Below are 15,580 nucleotides of genomic sequence, written 5' to 3'. Positions count from 1 at the left end.
TTTTACTTTGCAGCTAATATTCACTTATGGGTGAGTATATACTATGTTTGTCTTTCTGGGTCCGGGATACCTCACTCAGGATGATTTTTTTTCTAGTTCCATCCATTTGCCTGCAAATTCATAATGTCATTGTTTTTAACAGCTGGGTAATACGCCATTGTGTAAATGTACCACATTTTCTTTATCCATTCTTCAGTTGAGGGGCATATCTAGGTTGTTTCCAGGTTCTCACTGTTACAAATAAATCTGCTATGAACATAGTTGGGCAAGTGTCCTTATGGTATGATTGAGTGTCTTTGTGTATATGCCAAAGAGTGGTATAGTTGGATCTTCAGGTAAGTTGATTCCCAATTTTCTGAGGAACTGCCGTATTGATTTCTAAAGTGGCTATACAAGTTTGCACTCCCACCAGCAATGGGGGAGTGTTTCCCCTTGCTCCACATTCTCTGCAGCATAAGCGGTCATCAGTGTTTTTGATCTTAGCCATCCTGACAGGTGTAAGATGGAATATCAGAGTCGTTTTGATTTACATTTCCCTGATGGCTAAGGATGTTGAACATTTCTTTTAGTGTTTCTCAGCCATTTGAGATTCCTCTGTTGAAAAGTCTCTGTTTAGATCTGTACCCCATTTTTAATTGGATTATTTGGGTTTTTTTTTTGATGTCTAGTTTCTTGAGTTCTTTATACATAAAGAAAATATTAGAATATATATTTTTTTTCTTAAAATATTATCCTTTCAGGGATGGAGAAATGGCTCAGTTATAAAGAGCACTGGATGCTCTTACAGAGGACCTAGGTTTGATTCTCAGCACCCATATGGTGACTCACAACCATCTGTAACTCCAGTTCCAGGGTATCTGACACCTTCTTCTGACTGCCTTGGGCACTGCATGAACATGGTGCACATACATACATGCTAGCAAAACACCCATACACATACAATAAAATAAATAAGTTGAAAAGATGTTATTATCCCATCCATCCCACCTATTACATGGACCAAATGAATGAGAAAGGAATGAAGCATTTCTTAAATCCTTCCTTTTCTACTTGAAAAGTTCAAGAGAAACTTATAGACCCATTTTCCTAACTATTAGCACGTTTGTGTGTCTAGCCATTCTAAGGTAAGGTTAAGATGAACTAGAGAAAAAGTATTAGGACAATGTGAAAAAATAATACAGTGTCTTTACCATACATGCCTGTCTGAGACATGTGACTTTTTTGGACAGAAGGTTGATATGCAGCTAAGGATGTCACAAGCAGTTCCCCAGTGGCCTGGGCACTTAACTGTGTTCTCACAGCAGTCCTGTCCCAAAAGAACAAAGGCTTTTTGCCTAACATAGAGTGATTCTCAATACTTGTGATTGAGTCCAGTGAGCAGAGTGTATCTATTCTGATTGGTCTTTATTTCCCAAGTTCACCAACTTTACAGTTTTAAGTCTTCATTATTATAAGTAAATGATGCTTGTTGTTTTCTTTCTTTTTTTAACAGATAATGGAAAGACTTCATTCAGTAGTTTGTTGGATTCTGTCACAACAGTTGTAGGTTAGTAAGAAATTTACTAAGACTGGGGTGCAGCTCAGTAACAGCTCTTGCTTACCATGTGCACACACACTGTTCAATTCCAAGAATCACAAAAACAAAACAAAACAGTTGAATGAATCCATCTCTGGCCATGCTGCTTATTAAGGAAATGCATTTGTTTGTCTAGATTTGAAATGTAAACGATCTGCATTCCAATGGCAAATGTTTTTTAAATACTTCATAACAATATTTTAACAAGTTTCTATTCTCTGGAGTATGTCCTACAAATTTTGCTTTATGTTTGATATAGACTATATACGTTCTTAACACATTAGATGAAGGAAGTACAACAAAAGTAGTCAATTCACAATGAAGAAAAATCACGCAAACACTCTGCAGTGAATAAAATGTTCTGTATAAACCCCAAATTCTTACCTGTCTATGTTTCCAATGTTTGAAGCAAAAGATTTAGGTATTGAAGACAGGAAGAAAGTTCCAGAAGATGTAAAGTCAGAACACAGGGATAAAGTTAAACGAGAGAGCATGAAAAGTCAACAAGCTGATGGTAAGCACTCATACTGTAGCACAGCCAACAAGGACTTATAATTGTGCACGTTTGTGAGGAGTTTACGTATTGAGAAATATAAAGGTTTTTAACTTTTCAATATTTACCCACTATTATATAAATAAAATCCAAGCTTTCACATTATATTTTGGTTTATGGATAATCTGCCTTTTTGGTCTTTCAAGCTGCCAGTAGGACAAAGAATTGTCATAATTTATTGGGCTTTTTTTTTTTTATTTAGGGCTTTTTTTTTTTTAAGAAGGGTTTTCTCTGTGTAGTTCTGGTTGTCCTAGAACTCACTCTGTAGACCAGGCTGGCCTTGAACTCACAGAGTTCTGCCTATCTCTGTCTCCTGAGTGCTGGGATTAAAGGTGTGAGCCACCACCACCTGGCTCTACTCAAATTTTAATCCAGTGAGAGAATATCCTTAAGATAATAAGGAGGAATGGAGAGATGAGAAATCAAAATGGATGAGAATTTCTCAGAAGTTTAGAAAATAAGAAATCATAAAGAGAGTGTTTTCTGCAGAGTGCCAGCCTTAAATGCTAATGTCTGAGTAGAATGACTGAAATAAGTCTTTCTCCATTCTACTGTATTAACATTTTATTTGAATATGACTTGAAGTGATTATGTGACAAATCATAAGGTCTCAACTTCTGAAATCATATTTTTGATGTACAACCCAGCTGATGTGCCAATCACTCTTTGTGTCTGTTTCTGTAGCAGTTGCCAAAGCCTCAATGGGGGTTGGAACTTCCAGATCAAAGCTGGAATGGCTACCCACTACGTGGGGTGTTTACCCACCACCCCTACAGTTCCCCAGAGTTTTTTTGAGTGCGAGCAGCAGGAAATATTAGATAGAAGGATTTATTGCAGAGAATATCGCAGAGATAAACAGATAGAAAATAAAGGATAGCCTCGAGAGGGCCTGGAACCTATTCCAACGGGTCCTGACTGTCTCTGCCCCAGGGTTTTTATAGAGAAGTCAAGGGGTGGAGCAAAAGACCTCCTCCCCCAGCACAGCCAAGTGCAGACCATCTCAGACACCTGCACTCAGGCCCGTGGTCCTGATCATCCTCTATTCGGACCTGCTGGGTAAAGCCACGAGGAACCCGAGAACAAGCTCCCACACCACTACAATTTTGTATTCTAGATTTATGTCTAATACATTCTTTTTAAATTAACTAATAAGTTAAGTAAATAGTAGTGTATGTGCATGTATGTGAAGGTGGGTGTACTTGCTGCCCAAGTGGGCGTGTATGGAGGCCAGAGGTTGGTGTTCAGGGTCTTCCTCAATTTCGTGTGTGTGTGTGTGTGTGTGTGTGTGTGTGTGTGTGTGTGTGTGCTGTGTCAGAGTCTCTCACTGAACCTGAAGTTCATTGATTTGGCTGGACTGGCTGTCAGTGGGCCCTGGTATCTTCTTGTCTCTGCCTACCAGCTTTTAGGTTATGAGATAGGGCTGTAGCTTTCATATGGGTTCTGAGATTCAAATTAAATTCCTTATGTTTGTGAATCAAGTGCTTTACCCATGGAGCCACCTCTGTAGCCCATATACTCTTTTTAAAAGTATCCATTGTATTACTTGCTTATATTTGAAGCAGCATTTCTTTATGTATTCCTGGTTGACTTAAAATTCTTTATGTAGACTAGACTGGCCTCAAACTTGCAGTGATCCTTATGACTCTATGTCCCAAATATTGGGAATATAGGCATACACTGCTACACCAAACTTCCAATATATTTTTTTTTTATTTTTGTCAAGAAAAGAAAATGAAAGTCTTTGTCCAAACTTTTAACTTTTAAGTATAAAGGAAGAGCATTGATTGGATTTTTTTCTTTTAGTTAATCTATATATTATTTTCACAATCCTATTATTTATTTATATTGTTGTTACTTCCAAAACATAGTAATAACAACTTGAAAATTAATAATACAGACAGATTGCATGCCTGATTATGTTTATTTAAAGGTTTTACATTTGTAGCTGATTTGTGTTGTGTGTAGGGATAGATGCATACAATGTATGGCAAGCATGTGGAACTCAGAGAACAACTTGTAAGCATCACATCTCTCTACAATGAAGGTTCTAGAGTGGAAAGCAGCCTGGCCTACAGGAAAGTTCTAGGATAGCATGCCCTACATAGAGAGACCTTGTTTCAAAAGCGAAACAGAACAAAGCATAAATACAGCAACAACAGAAAACAAATAACGAAAAGAACAACTCATTTCTCAGTCATAGAACTATATACACAGAAATGGCAATCAAGTGAAAAATGTGTATCAAGAAGTAATACTTAGCCAGCTCCTCACAGATCTTCCTATTGCATCCTAGCACCAGCCATATTCCTTAACACCAAAGAAAGCCCCTAACTTCAATTATAATAAATACTTTCTTTGCTTTTCTTGTTTTTCCACATTTATTCATATTATTGGATAGTATAGCTGTTTTCTGATTTTTAACAGTATAAATTGAGTTATACCATATATATTCCATTATGTCTAACTTTACACCAACCCCATATTAGATACAGCTGTGTTTTCTTTTTTTATTATTATGATCCCTCCCTCTTAAATAGTGATTATATTATAATACCCTGTATTATATTACAAATAGTACAAATACCCTGGTGCCCTGGAAGCATGAGTTTCTAGAGTACATGTTTGGGACTCACATTCCTAATGCTTATGTAGCATCACTTCTGTTTGACCAGAAGTCTTATACCATACTGCTTGTATGAGACTTACTGGTACTTCTAATCTGTTCTAAAACTTATACTGTCTTTCAAATCTCTGCCAATCTGATGCATGTGTTACTGGTATATGGCTGTGGTTTTAATTGATATTTTTGTAATTACTAAGAAGAGTAAACATCTTTTTGTATCTCAATGGCCATTTGCATGTCTTCCTTATGATTACTTATCTTTCTTCAGACTGTGTTATAAAAAAGCATACATCTTGTCAGGATTCTGTCCTTGTTACTATGTATTAGAAATACCTTCTTCCATTGTCTAGTCTTTTACTCTCAGTGGTATCTTGATGAATAGAAGTTCTTAATTTTATGGTAGCAAAATTGAATCAATGTATTTTGCTATTCCATTTTGATGAAGCCTTCTCTACTCTGAAGCTTTTTTCATACGTTTTCCTTGTAAAATCTTTATAATTTTTCCTTTCACCAGCTCATTGATGTCCCTGGAATTAGTGAATATAAAGTAAGATAATTTTAATAATTTTTGCATGGGTATCTAGTTGTCTGGATAGCAGCATGTCTATAATCCCAGCTCTTGTGAGCTTGAGACAAGAGGCTGGTGTGCTCAAGGACGGCGTGGACAACATTGAAAGAATACACCTTACTTTGCCTTACTCTTTAGGAATTTGTTCTACTGCTTTAAAATTTTAGAAAAAATTGGTTGACATATTTTTTGGCTGAGGTATTCATGTACACATTAGGTAGTGATCAGCTAGCATCATGTCCAGCGTGGGCATACATATACACACACATATAAATGCATAAGACACACAAACACACATACATAAGGCTTATACCATCCTTGTTGATATACATATGCCATCTCTGTCATCAATTAAATACCCATAAACAAATGAGAATCATTCCGTCTCATTTAGTCTCAGTTGGAAGGTGTGGCCTCTAAGGTTGCAGGAGTCAGCTGCACACCTTTGCCTTTGTCCCCTTCACTACATGAGATCACCAGCATCAAAGACCAAACTGGGCTTCAAAACTTGCCATCAGAACATATTTATGGTGGCCTTCACTTCCTGGGCTCCTGCTTTCTAATAGCTTTGGGGATGGTCATTCCTACCCCCTTGTCCACTCTTTGTTGCTTAGGAGGAGATGCTTTGATCATTTTGTCCAATGTTGCAGTTTCAGCATTGATCTAAAGGAATTTGTTAATGGGATTTAATTAGCAATAGAGGTGTCTAATTTGGAAGTTCAGAAAGCTAAATTAAGTGCTACCCATCATCACCTAGTTGACTCACTTTAGCCTTTTTTTTTTTTTTTTAGATGTTTTGGCAGTTGCTTAACCATGTAGAACATTTTTATTCTAATTCCAACAGCATTATGGACCCTATCTCCTATATATGAACAGGCTATTGAGCCTTGATCTTTCTCATGAGATTTATAATCATAATTCACAGTAGTATTAATGGTTATATTACAGCATCAATGATTTTCCTTGTATTCTCTTTTTCCTAAGAATGGACTCCTGCTTCCAAAAAATTGGATAGTCTTTTACAAAGCATGGGAATCAACCTTGCAGAAGAGGAAATTAATGACCTGCTACAAAATCTGCTAGTTGAAGGTAAGCATTAAGATAGCTTTAGATTTTTTTCAGAGAATATGTACTTCTAGAAAAGGATCTTTGAACACTTGTCATTAAGAAGACACAGAGTATGTTAGAAAATTTGGCCCCAAAGTGAATGTGGTTTTTGGCTCTTGAGCTTTTCTTTAACTTTATTTTTATTTTGAGTGGGAGTATGATCAATGTCACTGCTAGACTTGGGCTGAATTAGAGAGACACAATGCTGCTGAAGAGAAAGGATATACACAGGATGAAAGCAGTGAAAAACAGAACAGAGCCAAAAGGGAGGAGTTTTTAAGTAGCACTTTTACTCTGAGTTCCCATCATCATTTTCAGGGACATTTTAGAGACAGAAGGGTTGAGGCAGCATAAGAGATGTTAGACTCCTTTCTTACATGAGATGAACAGCGTTCTCCAAATATCTCACAAGGACCCTGAATTCAGGCCTGAGTGAATTGCATACTCATGGCTGCTTATGCTTTAAGTTTGTACTCTCATATTTCTAAGCGAAACTCCATGGCCCAAAGACTGTGTTTCCAGACAACTAATCTCCTTTGGTGAGCTAGAGATAAAGTCCAAAATTTAGTCGAATTGGGAGTAAATTAACTACCAAATCAAATAAGTAAAGTTAAATATGTTAACCTGAGGATATTTCAGTGGGGGCTGTCTCTATGAAACATAGCCCAACAAACTTATGATCTTAGACAATACTTGCTCGTGTTGTTAAAGTTGCATCTCATTCTGTCACTGTAAAGGGTGGGCAGTGTTCTCTAAAATGTGTTTTTGTTTATTCATTCTTTAAGTTTTATTGTTTTTGACCTGTCAGACCAGTCTCATTTAATTATTTCCTTTGCTTGCAGTGAGTGATACAATCACTAGAAAAACTAAGTCTAGATGTGGTTCCATCAATTTCTAAAACAGAAAACTACTTTTAAACTCATAGGTCTACCTGAAATTATGATAGAGTTGCTCTTTCTCTTACTGACACAACATGAACAGAATTATGAGGGAAAATATGTACCTATTATGTGGAAACATCCTCTGTCTAGCCTTGCCACTGATTCTAATTCATTTTCAAACAATTTAAGGTCAACCAAGGCATGTTAGAAAAGATTGTTAGACAAAGAATGGCCATGTAGAATGAATGTACCTTTATTCTTCTGAATCAGCGTCTTAGTTTTAAATACTGCTTAGTGGTAATCTGATCATTTGAGGTGTTAGTTAGGATGCTGTGAAGTACATGTAGTGAAGCCTCCTGAAATACTGGCTCAAGCATAGATCCCCAATGAAGTGAGAGATACAGAAGGACCTTGAACTTCACATTTGTAGTAGCACTTAACACATCAAAGAGATGTAAGTTATTAGAGAAGGCCACGTTGGTCTGCAATGCACCCTGCATTTTGTAGTCTTGCCTCTCTGTTTCTGAAAACTGCCAGTGGCTGAGTGAAACACATGTTTTTCACTTTCCCAACCTAGCTGGTTCTGCTGTGAAGATAACTTGTGGAATATTCTGCCTTAGTAGGTCCAGAAGGAAAAAAAAAAGAATCTATTTGGCCCAAGTTTAGCCACCTATGAGCAATATATAAGTTTATATATAATAATACATTTTTTGCTTAACATATATTTCTGTCACTAATATATGCATATATATGTGTACAAATATTATAATTTGACATTTAATAACAGTTACCTCATATTTTAACTAATTCAGAAAATATTTATTGAATTATCAGTCTGCATTTGAAATTTTTCCATGGCATAAAAGTGTTTTATATAATGCTATAATATATTACTTGCAATTTCAAAAAATTAGAAATACTTAAAATAACTTACCAATACTAAAGATATTTATTCTTGTGGTAAAATATGACATATGATATATCAAAGATCATCTGTAACATAATTGTTTTCTTTAGTGTATTTTGTATTAATAACTTTTAATTGCTGATTTTATAACTTTGCATGGACTACATATTGTGAAAACATTCTGATAATTAGAATTGAGAGATTGTCTTTAAAATGGTAAGTAGTTTACTCAAGTAAATCAAGTTATCTAGTGAAGTTACTCAGATCTCAGTAGAATAAGAGATAATTTCCACAGTGATGAATGGTGAACTCAATTTTAAATTTTGTTCTTTTTTAGATTAAAAAAAAAAGTTGATTCTCCAAAGTCTAGGAATTCAATAAAAAAGAAGTCACATTAAATTGTGCATGTTTATTATTAGAATTTCATTTTTCCTTATGACAGTATATAAAATCCAATGTTTTAAGAAGCATATTTATAAGTAGTGAGTTTACTTCATGTTACTTCATCCAAGTGTTCTCTGGGGAGGACATAGGCTAAAATTCAGTTTCTAATAAGTGCTTTTGAATTTATTTAATGCTTCAATTTTCTAAATGAATGTTATGTATACATTTTCTAACAGTACAAGGGGAAGTGGAAGCACCCTTTTAAAACTCCACTTGCCTCACTTCTTACATATACCCATACAATACTATACTATACTATAATACTATACTATACTATACTGTACTCTAAAAACCGGCTACGGTGACCTGTAACCCAGCACTTCGTGGGGCAGATTCCCAGATCTCATTTTGTGAATTATTTATAGGGCAGGTACCTGACCAAGGGAAGATTTAAGGAAGGTATTCCATTTCTGATTCATTGCCCCCCTCCGTGTGTGTGTGTGTGTGTGTGTGTGTGTTGTGTGTCTGTGTGTCTGTGTGTGTGTGTGTCTGTGTGTGTGTCTGTGTGTGTGTGTGTGTGTGTGTGTGTGTCTGTGTGTGTGTGTGTGTGTGTGTGTCTGTGTGTGTGTGTGTGTGTCTACAGAAGACAACTTGTGGTAGAGAATTGGTTCTCTCCTTCCACCATGTTGGTCCAAGAGATTAAACTTAGGTCCTCAGGCTTGGATCCAGGTGTCTTTACCCAAATGAGCCATCTTACTGTCCTGTTAATGGTTTTTGTATTGGTTATTACATGCTCTTATATGGGCTAAATGGAAGTTCAAACAGAAAAGTCTTATTCATTTAAGTGCATTTTCTCTTCTGTCTTCATTACAGTAACAACTAAAACCTTTGAATTCAAATATTGCACATGCAAAAACACACTTTTCCTGTCTTGAACACATTTTCTCATTTTCTATCCTTGTGCATTTTCTAAGGAGGAAACGTTAAGCTTGATAATGTGGACACTGTCCTGAAAAACCTGGGAGTGACGCTCACACCAAAGGAGCAAGAAAGATTAATGAAGCAACTGCCATCTAGGGTCAAGAGTTGTAAGTCCCTTCGTGTCTTAGAGGAGAGCAGGGCACCTGCAAAGCTAGGCAAAACTACTAGTCATGTGACCGCAATTTCTTCACGTGACCATACATGCACAGGTGGAGATCAGAGAACAGCTTAAAGGACTCAGTGCTCTCATTCCACCATGGGGCACCTTTACATTCCGAGCCACCTCAGCCCTCTTTTAAATCTTAAGGTCACAAGGTATTTTCTTCACTAGTAACAACCTCACAAGGACCAGGATAAAAGTTGTAGTTCAGAGACTAAGAACAAATGGGAAGTGGTGACTAATTGTTATTAGTAGTCCTCAAAATGTTGTACTGAGTCCAATAATCATTCTACTCCTATTTTACAGTATTTTATTTAAAAAATTATGTTCATATTTTCATGAGCCTCATATTGCTATTTGCTGAAAACTCAGTTCTTTAACTTCAGCCCAGACTCTTCCCTAGTTGAATAAAGCAGATTTCTAGTGTATCCTGTCTGTAAAGAAGGTTTTGTCCTGATGGTGCCTCAGCTCTTTAGCTCTCAATTAATCATATTTAACACTTAATATATTGCTTCTTGGCTTTTGGCTAAGATAAAATGTAAAAATATCTACCATAAAGTGTCTCTTATTTCTATATTCTCAAAATGGTAGAGTGTGTGGAAGGGCCACATTAAATACTGATGGCATTCTCTCATTTTTTATTAAAATTGGCCTCATTTCCCCTCAAATGTGTGGAATTTAAATATAAAAATCTATGGTTAATATTCCTTAGCTTGATAAAGAGGTAAAGATAAAAGATAAAGATGAAAACTTAATGGATTATGGTTTATCTCTTCTTTTGCATCTTATGGTTTGCTTTATGTGTGGCATTTTGAATTTCACGCCTAATTTTGAATTTTCTTGTAGCTAATGAAAAAATTCCACTCAATCAACTGATAGATACAGTAACAAAAGTTACAGGTGAGATTAATTCAAATTGTTGTCCCTTGTTACTACACTAAATTACATTTTGATGCTATTTTCTGATTATTGTGTCTTTTTGTTCTATCATTTTACCATTTCAGTTCAGAAAATATTTCTGTTTATTTAAAATAACAGATGGCAAGCTGGGTGGTGGTGGCGCATGCCTGTAATCCCAGCACTTGGGAGGCAGAGGCAGGCGGATCTCTGTGAGTTTGAGGCCAGCCTGGGCTACAGAGTGAGATCCAGGAAAGACGCAAAGCTACACAGAGAAACCCTGTCTTGAAAAACCAAAATAAATAAATAAATAAATAAATAAATAAATAAATAAATAAATAAATAACAAAAAAAATAACAGATGGAAAACTACAACTCTTAGGCCAAATAATTTTGGGAGAAAACATTTTATTGTACCATACCTACCTCTGTTAGCTTATGTACTATTGATGAATTCTTTCACACTGTCATGATAAAACTAAGTGGTCATGATGTTGATTTCTTGTTCTATAAATCCTAAATGATCTACTATCTTTCATAAGAGTGTTTTTCTTCTTTAGGCAATGATGATGTACTAATGAAGTGGACAAATTAAAATTATTTTAACATTCTCTTATACTCTAAGTAGTCCTGTAAATGATAAGTTATATGAACACTCTAACTTTGGGTTTCCCATATTTAATATATATCAGTGTAGTGCCTTGACAGACAGTTCTCTATTCTTCAAGATATACTCTAAACTGTACCTTAACATATATATATAATCTGAACACCAGGAAGAATTTTTTTCTGGTTGCAATCAAACCAGATTAGATTTAACATTAAATGAAATCCCCAGAGAACACAAAACAGAAAGGTTCGGTCACAGTCACAATGCTGTGAGCACGCCAGGTATTAAACTATCATAAGACAATGCAAGCAACAAGTGAAAATGTTATAAGTTAATGAAGTTGGGGCAGAGGGCATGAAAGGACCACTCCACCTAAATCTAGGATATACTGAACAAAGGTTCTGAGTCTGTCAACAGAATCAATCTTCCTTGTTAATCATTTGGTTATAAGGACCTGAGTTCAAAGTCCAGCAAGCAGGCCTGCGGATGAATAGCATTCTGGTCAAGACAAAAAAAATTCTCCTTTCAGAAAAAAATACAGATATGTCTAGTATATAGTAGTAGGTTGCCAACAAATAGACAAAATATAAACCTGAAATAGTCAATTTTCTTCATTTCTTAGTAGAATTAAGTATGTTCTGGAGTACAGTCACCTTGAACTGAGCTAATTTATTATGTAGTTAGATAAAACTAAGGATAACAGCATTCTTAAAGAAAAGTAGAATTACTGAATTTGAATCAACTATCTGTGGTATTGCAAATAACTTAGAATCTCTAAACTGTGTACCTTGTGGTTTTGTTACATTACTAAAGATACTACATTGTAAGGAACAGTAATTTTTGTAGTGACTGATGATACAATAGTCTCAGGCCACTTTTTTGTGAAGCTTTTGAAGCTGCTGATTAATAAGCAAATGCTTTTATTTTCCAAACTTTAGAGATTTTCATATCACATATATATGTGTGTATGTGTGTGTGTGTGTGTGTGTGTGTGTGTGTATCACACACACACACATTCTTATCTACATTATGCTTTATTTTCAAGGAGGAGAAGTTAATGTCAAAGACATAAAAAGTACTCTGGAAAAAATGGGAATAGAGCTCACAGATGAAGAATGCTCACAAGTAGAGAGCATGCTTCCAATTAATGGTAAGCATTTAAAAAAAACCGATATAGCATTTAAGAAGCCACATGAAACCCTACTGTTTTGTAAGCTAATTAAAACCACACTTTTTTTTTTTTAAGAAAAAGAATTTGAGCAGAGGTCCCTCATGTGGGTGAACAATGCTATTCCCAGAAGACATGGGTTATTAAATGAAAATCTTAGTTTCAGGCTCAGGTTCCCTTCTTGTGAGTAATTCGTCAGGGAGGCCTCAGAGACCCCCAAAACAATACAGAATATTGCCACTGTTCACGGTTGCCCACCAGAGCTAGATGGTAAGAGCCTATTGCTGAAGACCCTATCCACTTTGGTAACAGGAAACTCTTCCTACAAGCTGGCTTCCACGCATTGGAAGGTGGTATGCAGGCTGTGTTTCTAGGGGGAGGGGCACCACAAGTTTTGCTTGATTTAAACTTCCATGACTACTTATACTTGAAACCTTAAAAAAAAAAAGATAGTTTAGCCATAGCCATGCAGTCCCACAGCTTAGAAAGAAGTCTTAGATGTTTCATTATAGTTTGGAATCATCTGCATCTTCAGTCATTGATTTATCTAGTCTTAGAAAAAGGATATGTCTATTTTTATTTTTTTATTCCAATGAGAAGTATCTTCAAAGCTCTGTAGGTTTACATGTAAAGGTGAATGCTTGAGGAAGTTCTAGATGAAAAACTGGAGAAATTAAAGGCAGGACAGGGAAGGACTAAGATACCTTTGTTTTATTTTAGCATGCTCGCAATAATTGTCCCAGGGTCTAGGAAGCCATACTCAGAACTTTTTCCAGTTTGTATTGATTTTTTTTTTCTTTTGCAAATAAGATATACCTTTTCTGGGGTGAATCATAAAGTTTAGGCTTTAGTATTCCCTTGCTTAATCGTATCATGTGACCTGATTTCTGTCCTTACAGCGAATGGCAAGGTGTACCAGAATAGGTTGCTGGAGGGTGTGTTATCCTCTAAAAGTAAGTGGGTATGAAAAGGCTCGTGACTGAAGTATGTTTTGTGTTCTCCTGATTTAGAATCCTTCAGTACATTGATGATATTTTACAAACATAGTTTCTGCACATATTTTACCAAATATTCTCTTGAACCATTCTTTTCTTTCAAAATCCTTTTAAATTAATAGTTTAGGAAATTGTACAAAGTAATGGGTTATGCGCAGGCATCTTTATGCATGTATGTCATTACACTTTGTTCTCATCCTTTCTTCCCATTGCCCCCTTGTACCCTGTCCTACCCATTTGTTTCCTTCCTGTTCCCTGGTTTGTCCCCTTTCAGCTTCCTTATCACATATACTTCGTGATCAGCTCTTTTCCCACCTAGCTTAAGAGCACCTCTTCCCTCTCCCTTTCTAGTTTCATGACACACACATACACACACACACACACACACACACACACACACACACGGACACCCACACACCTATATTACACACATGCATATATATATACACTCGTGTACGTGCATGTGTGCACAAACATTTAGGGGAAAAAAGTAAGATAAAACCAAATACTACTAAGTGTAGAGAAGAAGGAAGGAGAAGGGAGGAAAGACCAGTGGAGACAGTTGAAAAAAGGAAAGAAACTAGAAACAGGAAAAAGAAAAAAATTGCCTCCAAATAAAAAATATATAAACTTAACTACATGAATATTCGAAGAAGAATAACAAAAAATATGTTAAAACACAATAAAGTAAAAGTCCTTGTTATGTAGTATGTTGTAATATGTAGTAACAAAAAGCCAGGAATCATAGGGGAAAAAATAAACAACAATAACAACAACAACAACCAAAAAACCACGAGACAGGAAATGTTAGAGAACCTTCCCCTGATCCTCAAAAGTTCAAGGCTGACAGTAGTGTGCATGGAAAGGAGGGAGATGAATGAAACTCGTGGACTTCTTTTCCCTTGTGAGTTATGCTGCTGCTAAGTCTGCATTGAACAAGTGTCTGCCTTCCACCAGAATTGTCTTCACCAAGGTCATTTTTTTCTTTGTGTACTAGGAACCTCTGCTGGCCACACTTAGTTTTGCATTCTGTAGGCTGGGTGGGTTCTCTCACCCTCCTGAAACTTCCAGGACCACACAAAAGCTAATGAATTAACTAGGGGAAGTCTCCCCAGTGCATTGGGAATCTGGAAGCAACCACAGCACTGAGATTTGGCACCAGGTGGAGAACCCGTCTGCATACTTTGAGGTCCTCCTGCATGTTAATCACCTTCACACAGGGATTCTACTGTGGGTTTCCAGTACACCCCTGAACTAGGAAGCAGCAGTGACCGATGAGCTGTCCCAGTGTCTTGGCTCCTCCTGCCCCCAGGCGCAGAGCTGTCAACTCTAGCCTCATTCTCAGTTGATGAGATCTGCTCACCACCAAAAATGATGGGCCTAGATCTTCTGCCCCTCCTCTCTGTGTCCCCTGACCTTTAATGCAGGAGTGGGCTGTAGATGTATCCACTGGGACTGCGTCACATGCTCATTGATCTCGGCACCTGTTGTGGCTTTCTGTAATGATCTCTCTGCTGGAAAGAGAAGCTTCTTTGATGAAGGGAAAAAGCTATGCTTATCGATGTGTATAGGGGTAAGTTTTATAATGCAGTTAGGAGTTATTGTGGTCTGGGTAAGTTATAGTAGTGATCTCTCTTCTAAAATCCATGACCTCACTAGACCAAGTAGTTGTCTAGTGTACTAGTATCAGGCATATGTCCTTTCTATTTATTGGGCCTTATGTCTAATTAGACAGCTGCTGGTTACCACTAAGATATGAGTGCCACTAAAGTATCTAGAATATATGAAGAACTCAAAATACAAAGAATCAAGAAAATAAATGACCTGATTTTAAAAAAAGTAGGCTATGCGTCTGAACAGAGAGGACCCTAAGAAAGACACAGGGATCGCCCAATGACAGAGAAATGGATGAGATCTACATGAACAACCTGGACGTGAGTGGGGATAATGAAGGGCAAGGGTCAAGGGAAAGAGAGCTTAGGGGAGCAGGAGATCCCAGCTGGATCAAGAACAGAGAGGGAGAACAAGGAATAAGAGACCATGATAAATGAAGACCACATGGGAATAGGAAGAAGCAAAGTGCTAGAGAGGTCCCCAGAAATCCACAAAGATACCTCCACAATAGACTACTGGCAATGGTTGAGAGAAAGCTCGAACTGACCTACTCTGG

At 36.7% G+C, this 15,580-nt stretch overlaps 1 protein-coding gene across 1 annotated transcript in view; it reads left to right on the top strand.

Moving 5' to 3' along the window:
* Window positions 1-13,731, top strand: part of LOC114702204 — a 175,449-nt gene extending 161,718 nt beyond the window's left edge. The window contains exons 56-62 of the mRNA XM_037200852.1: window positions 1,493-1,546; window positions 1,986-2,090; window positions 6,305-6,409; window positions 9,574-9,687; window positions 10,587-10,640; window positions 12,293-12,397; window positions 13,315-13,731. Coding sequence (XP_037056747.1) covers window positions 1,493-1,546; window positions 1,986-2,090; window positions 6,305-6,409; window positions 9,574-9,687; window positions 10,587-10,640; window positions 12,293-12,397; window positions 13,315-13,382 — 605 coding nt within the window. The 3' untranslated portion in view covers window positions 13,383-13,731. The remainder of the gene's footprint in view (window positions 1-1,492; window positions 1,547-1,985; window positions 2,091-6,304; window positions 6,410-9,573; window positions 9,688-10,586; window positions 10,641-12,292; window positions 12,398-13,314) is intronic.
* Window positions 13,732-15,580: the final 1,849 nt, after the last annotated feature.

This window comes from Peromyscus leucopus, chromosome 8b (genome assembly GCF_004664715.2).
Source record: "Peromyscus leucopus breed LL Stock chromosome 8b, UCI_PerLeu_2.1, whole genome shotgun sequence".
Lineage (NCBI taxonomy): Eukaryota > Metazoa > Chordata > Mammalia > Rodentia > Cricetidae > Peromyscus > Peromyscus leucopus.
Note: the sequence above shows the minus strand (reverse complement) of the source record. Positions and strands in the feature narration are given on the sequence as shown.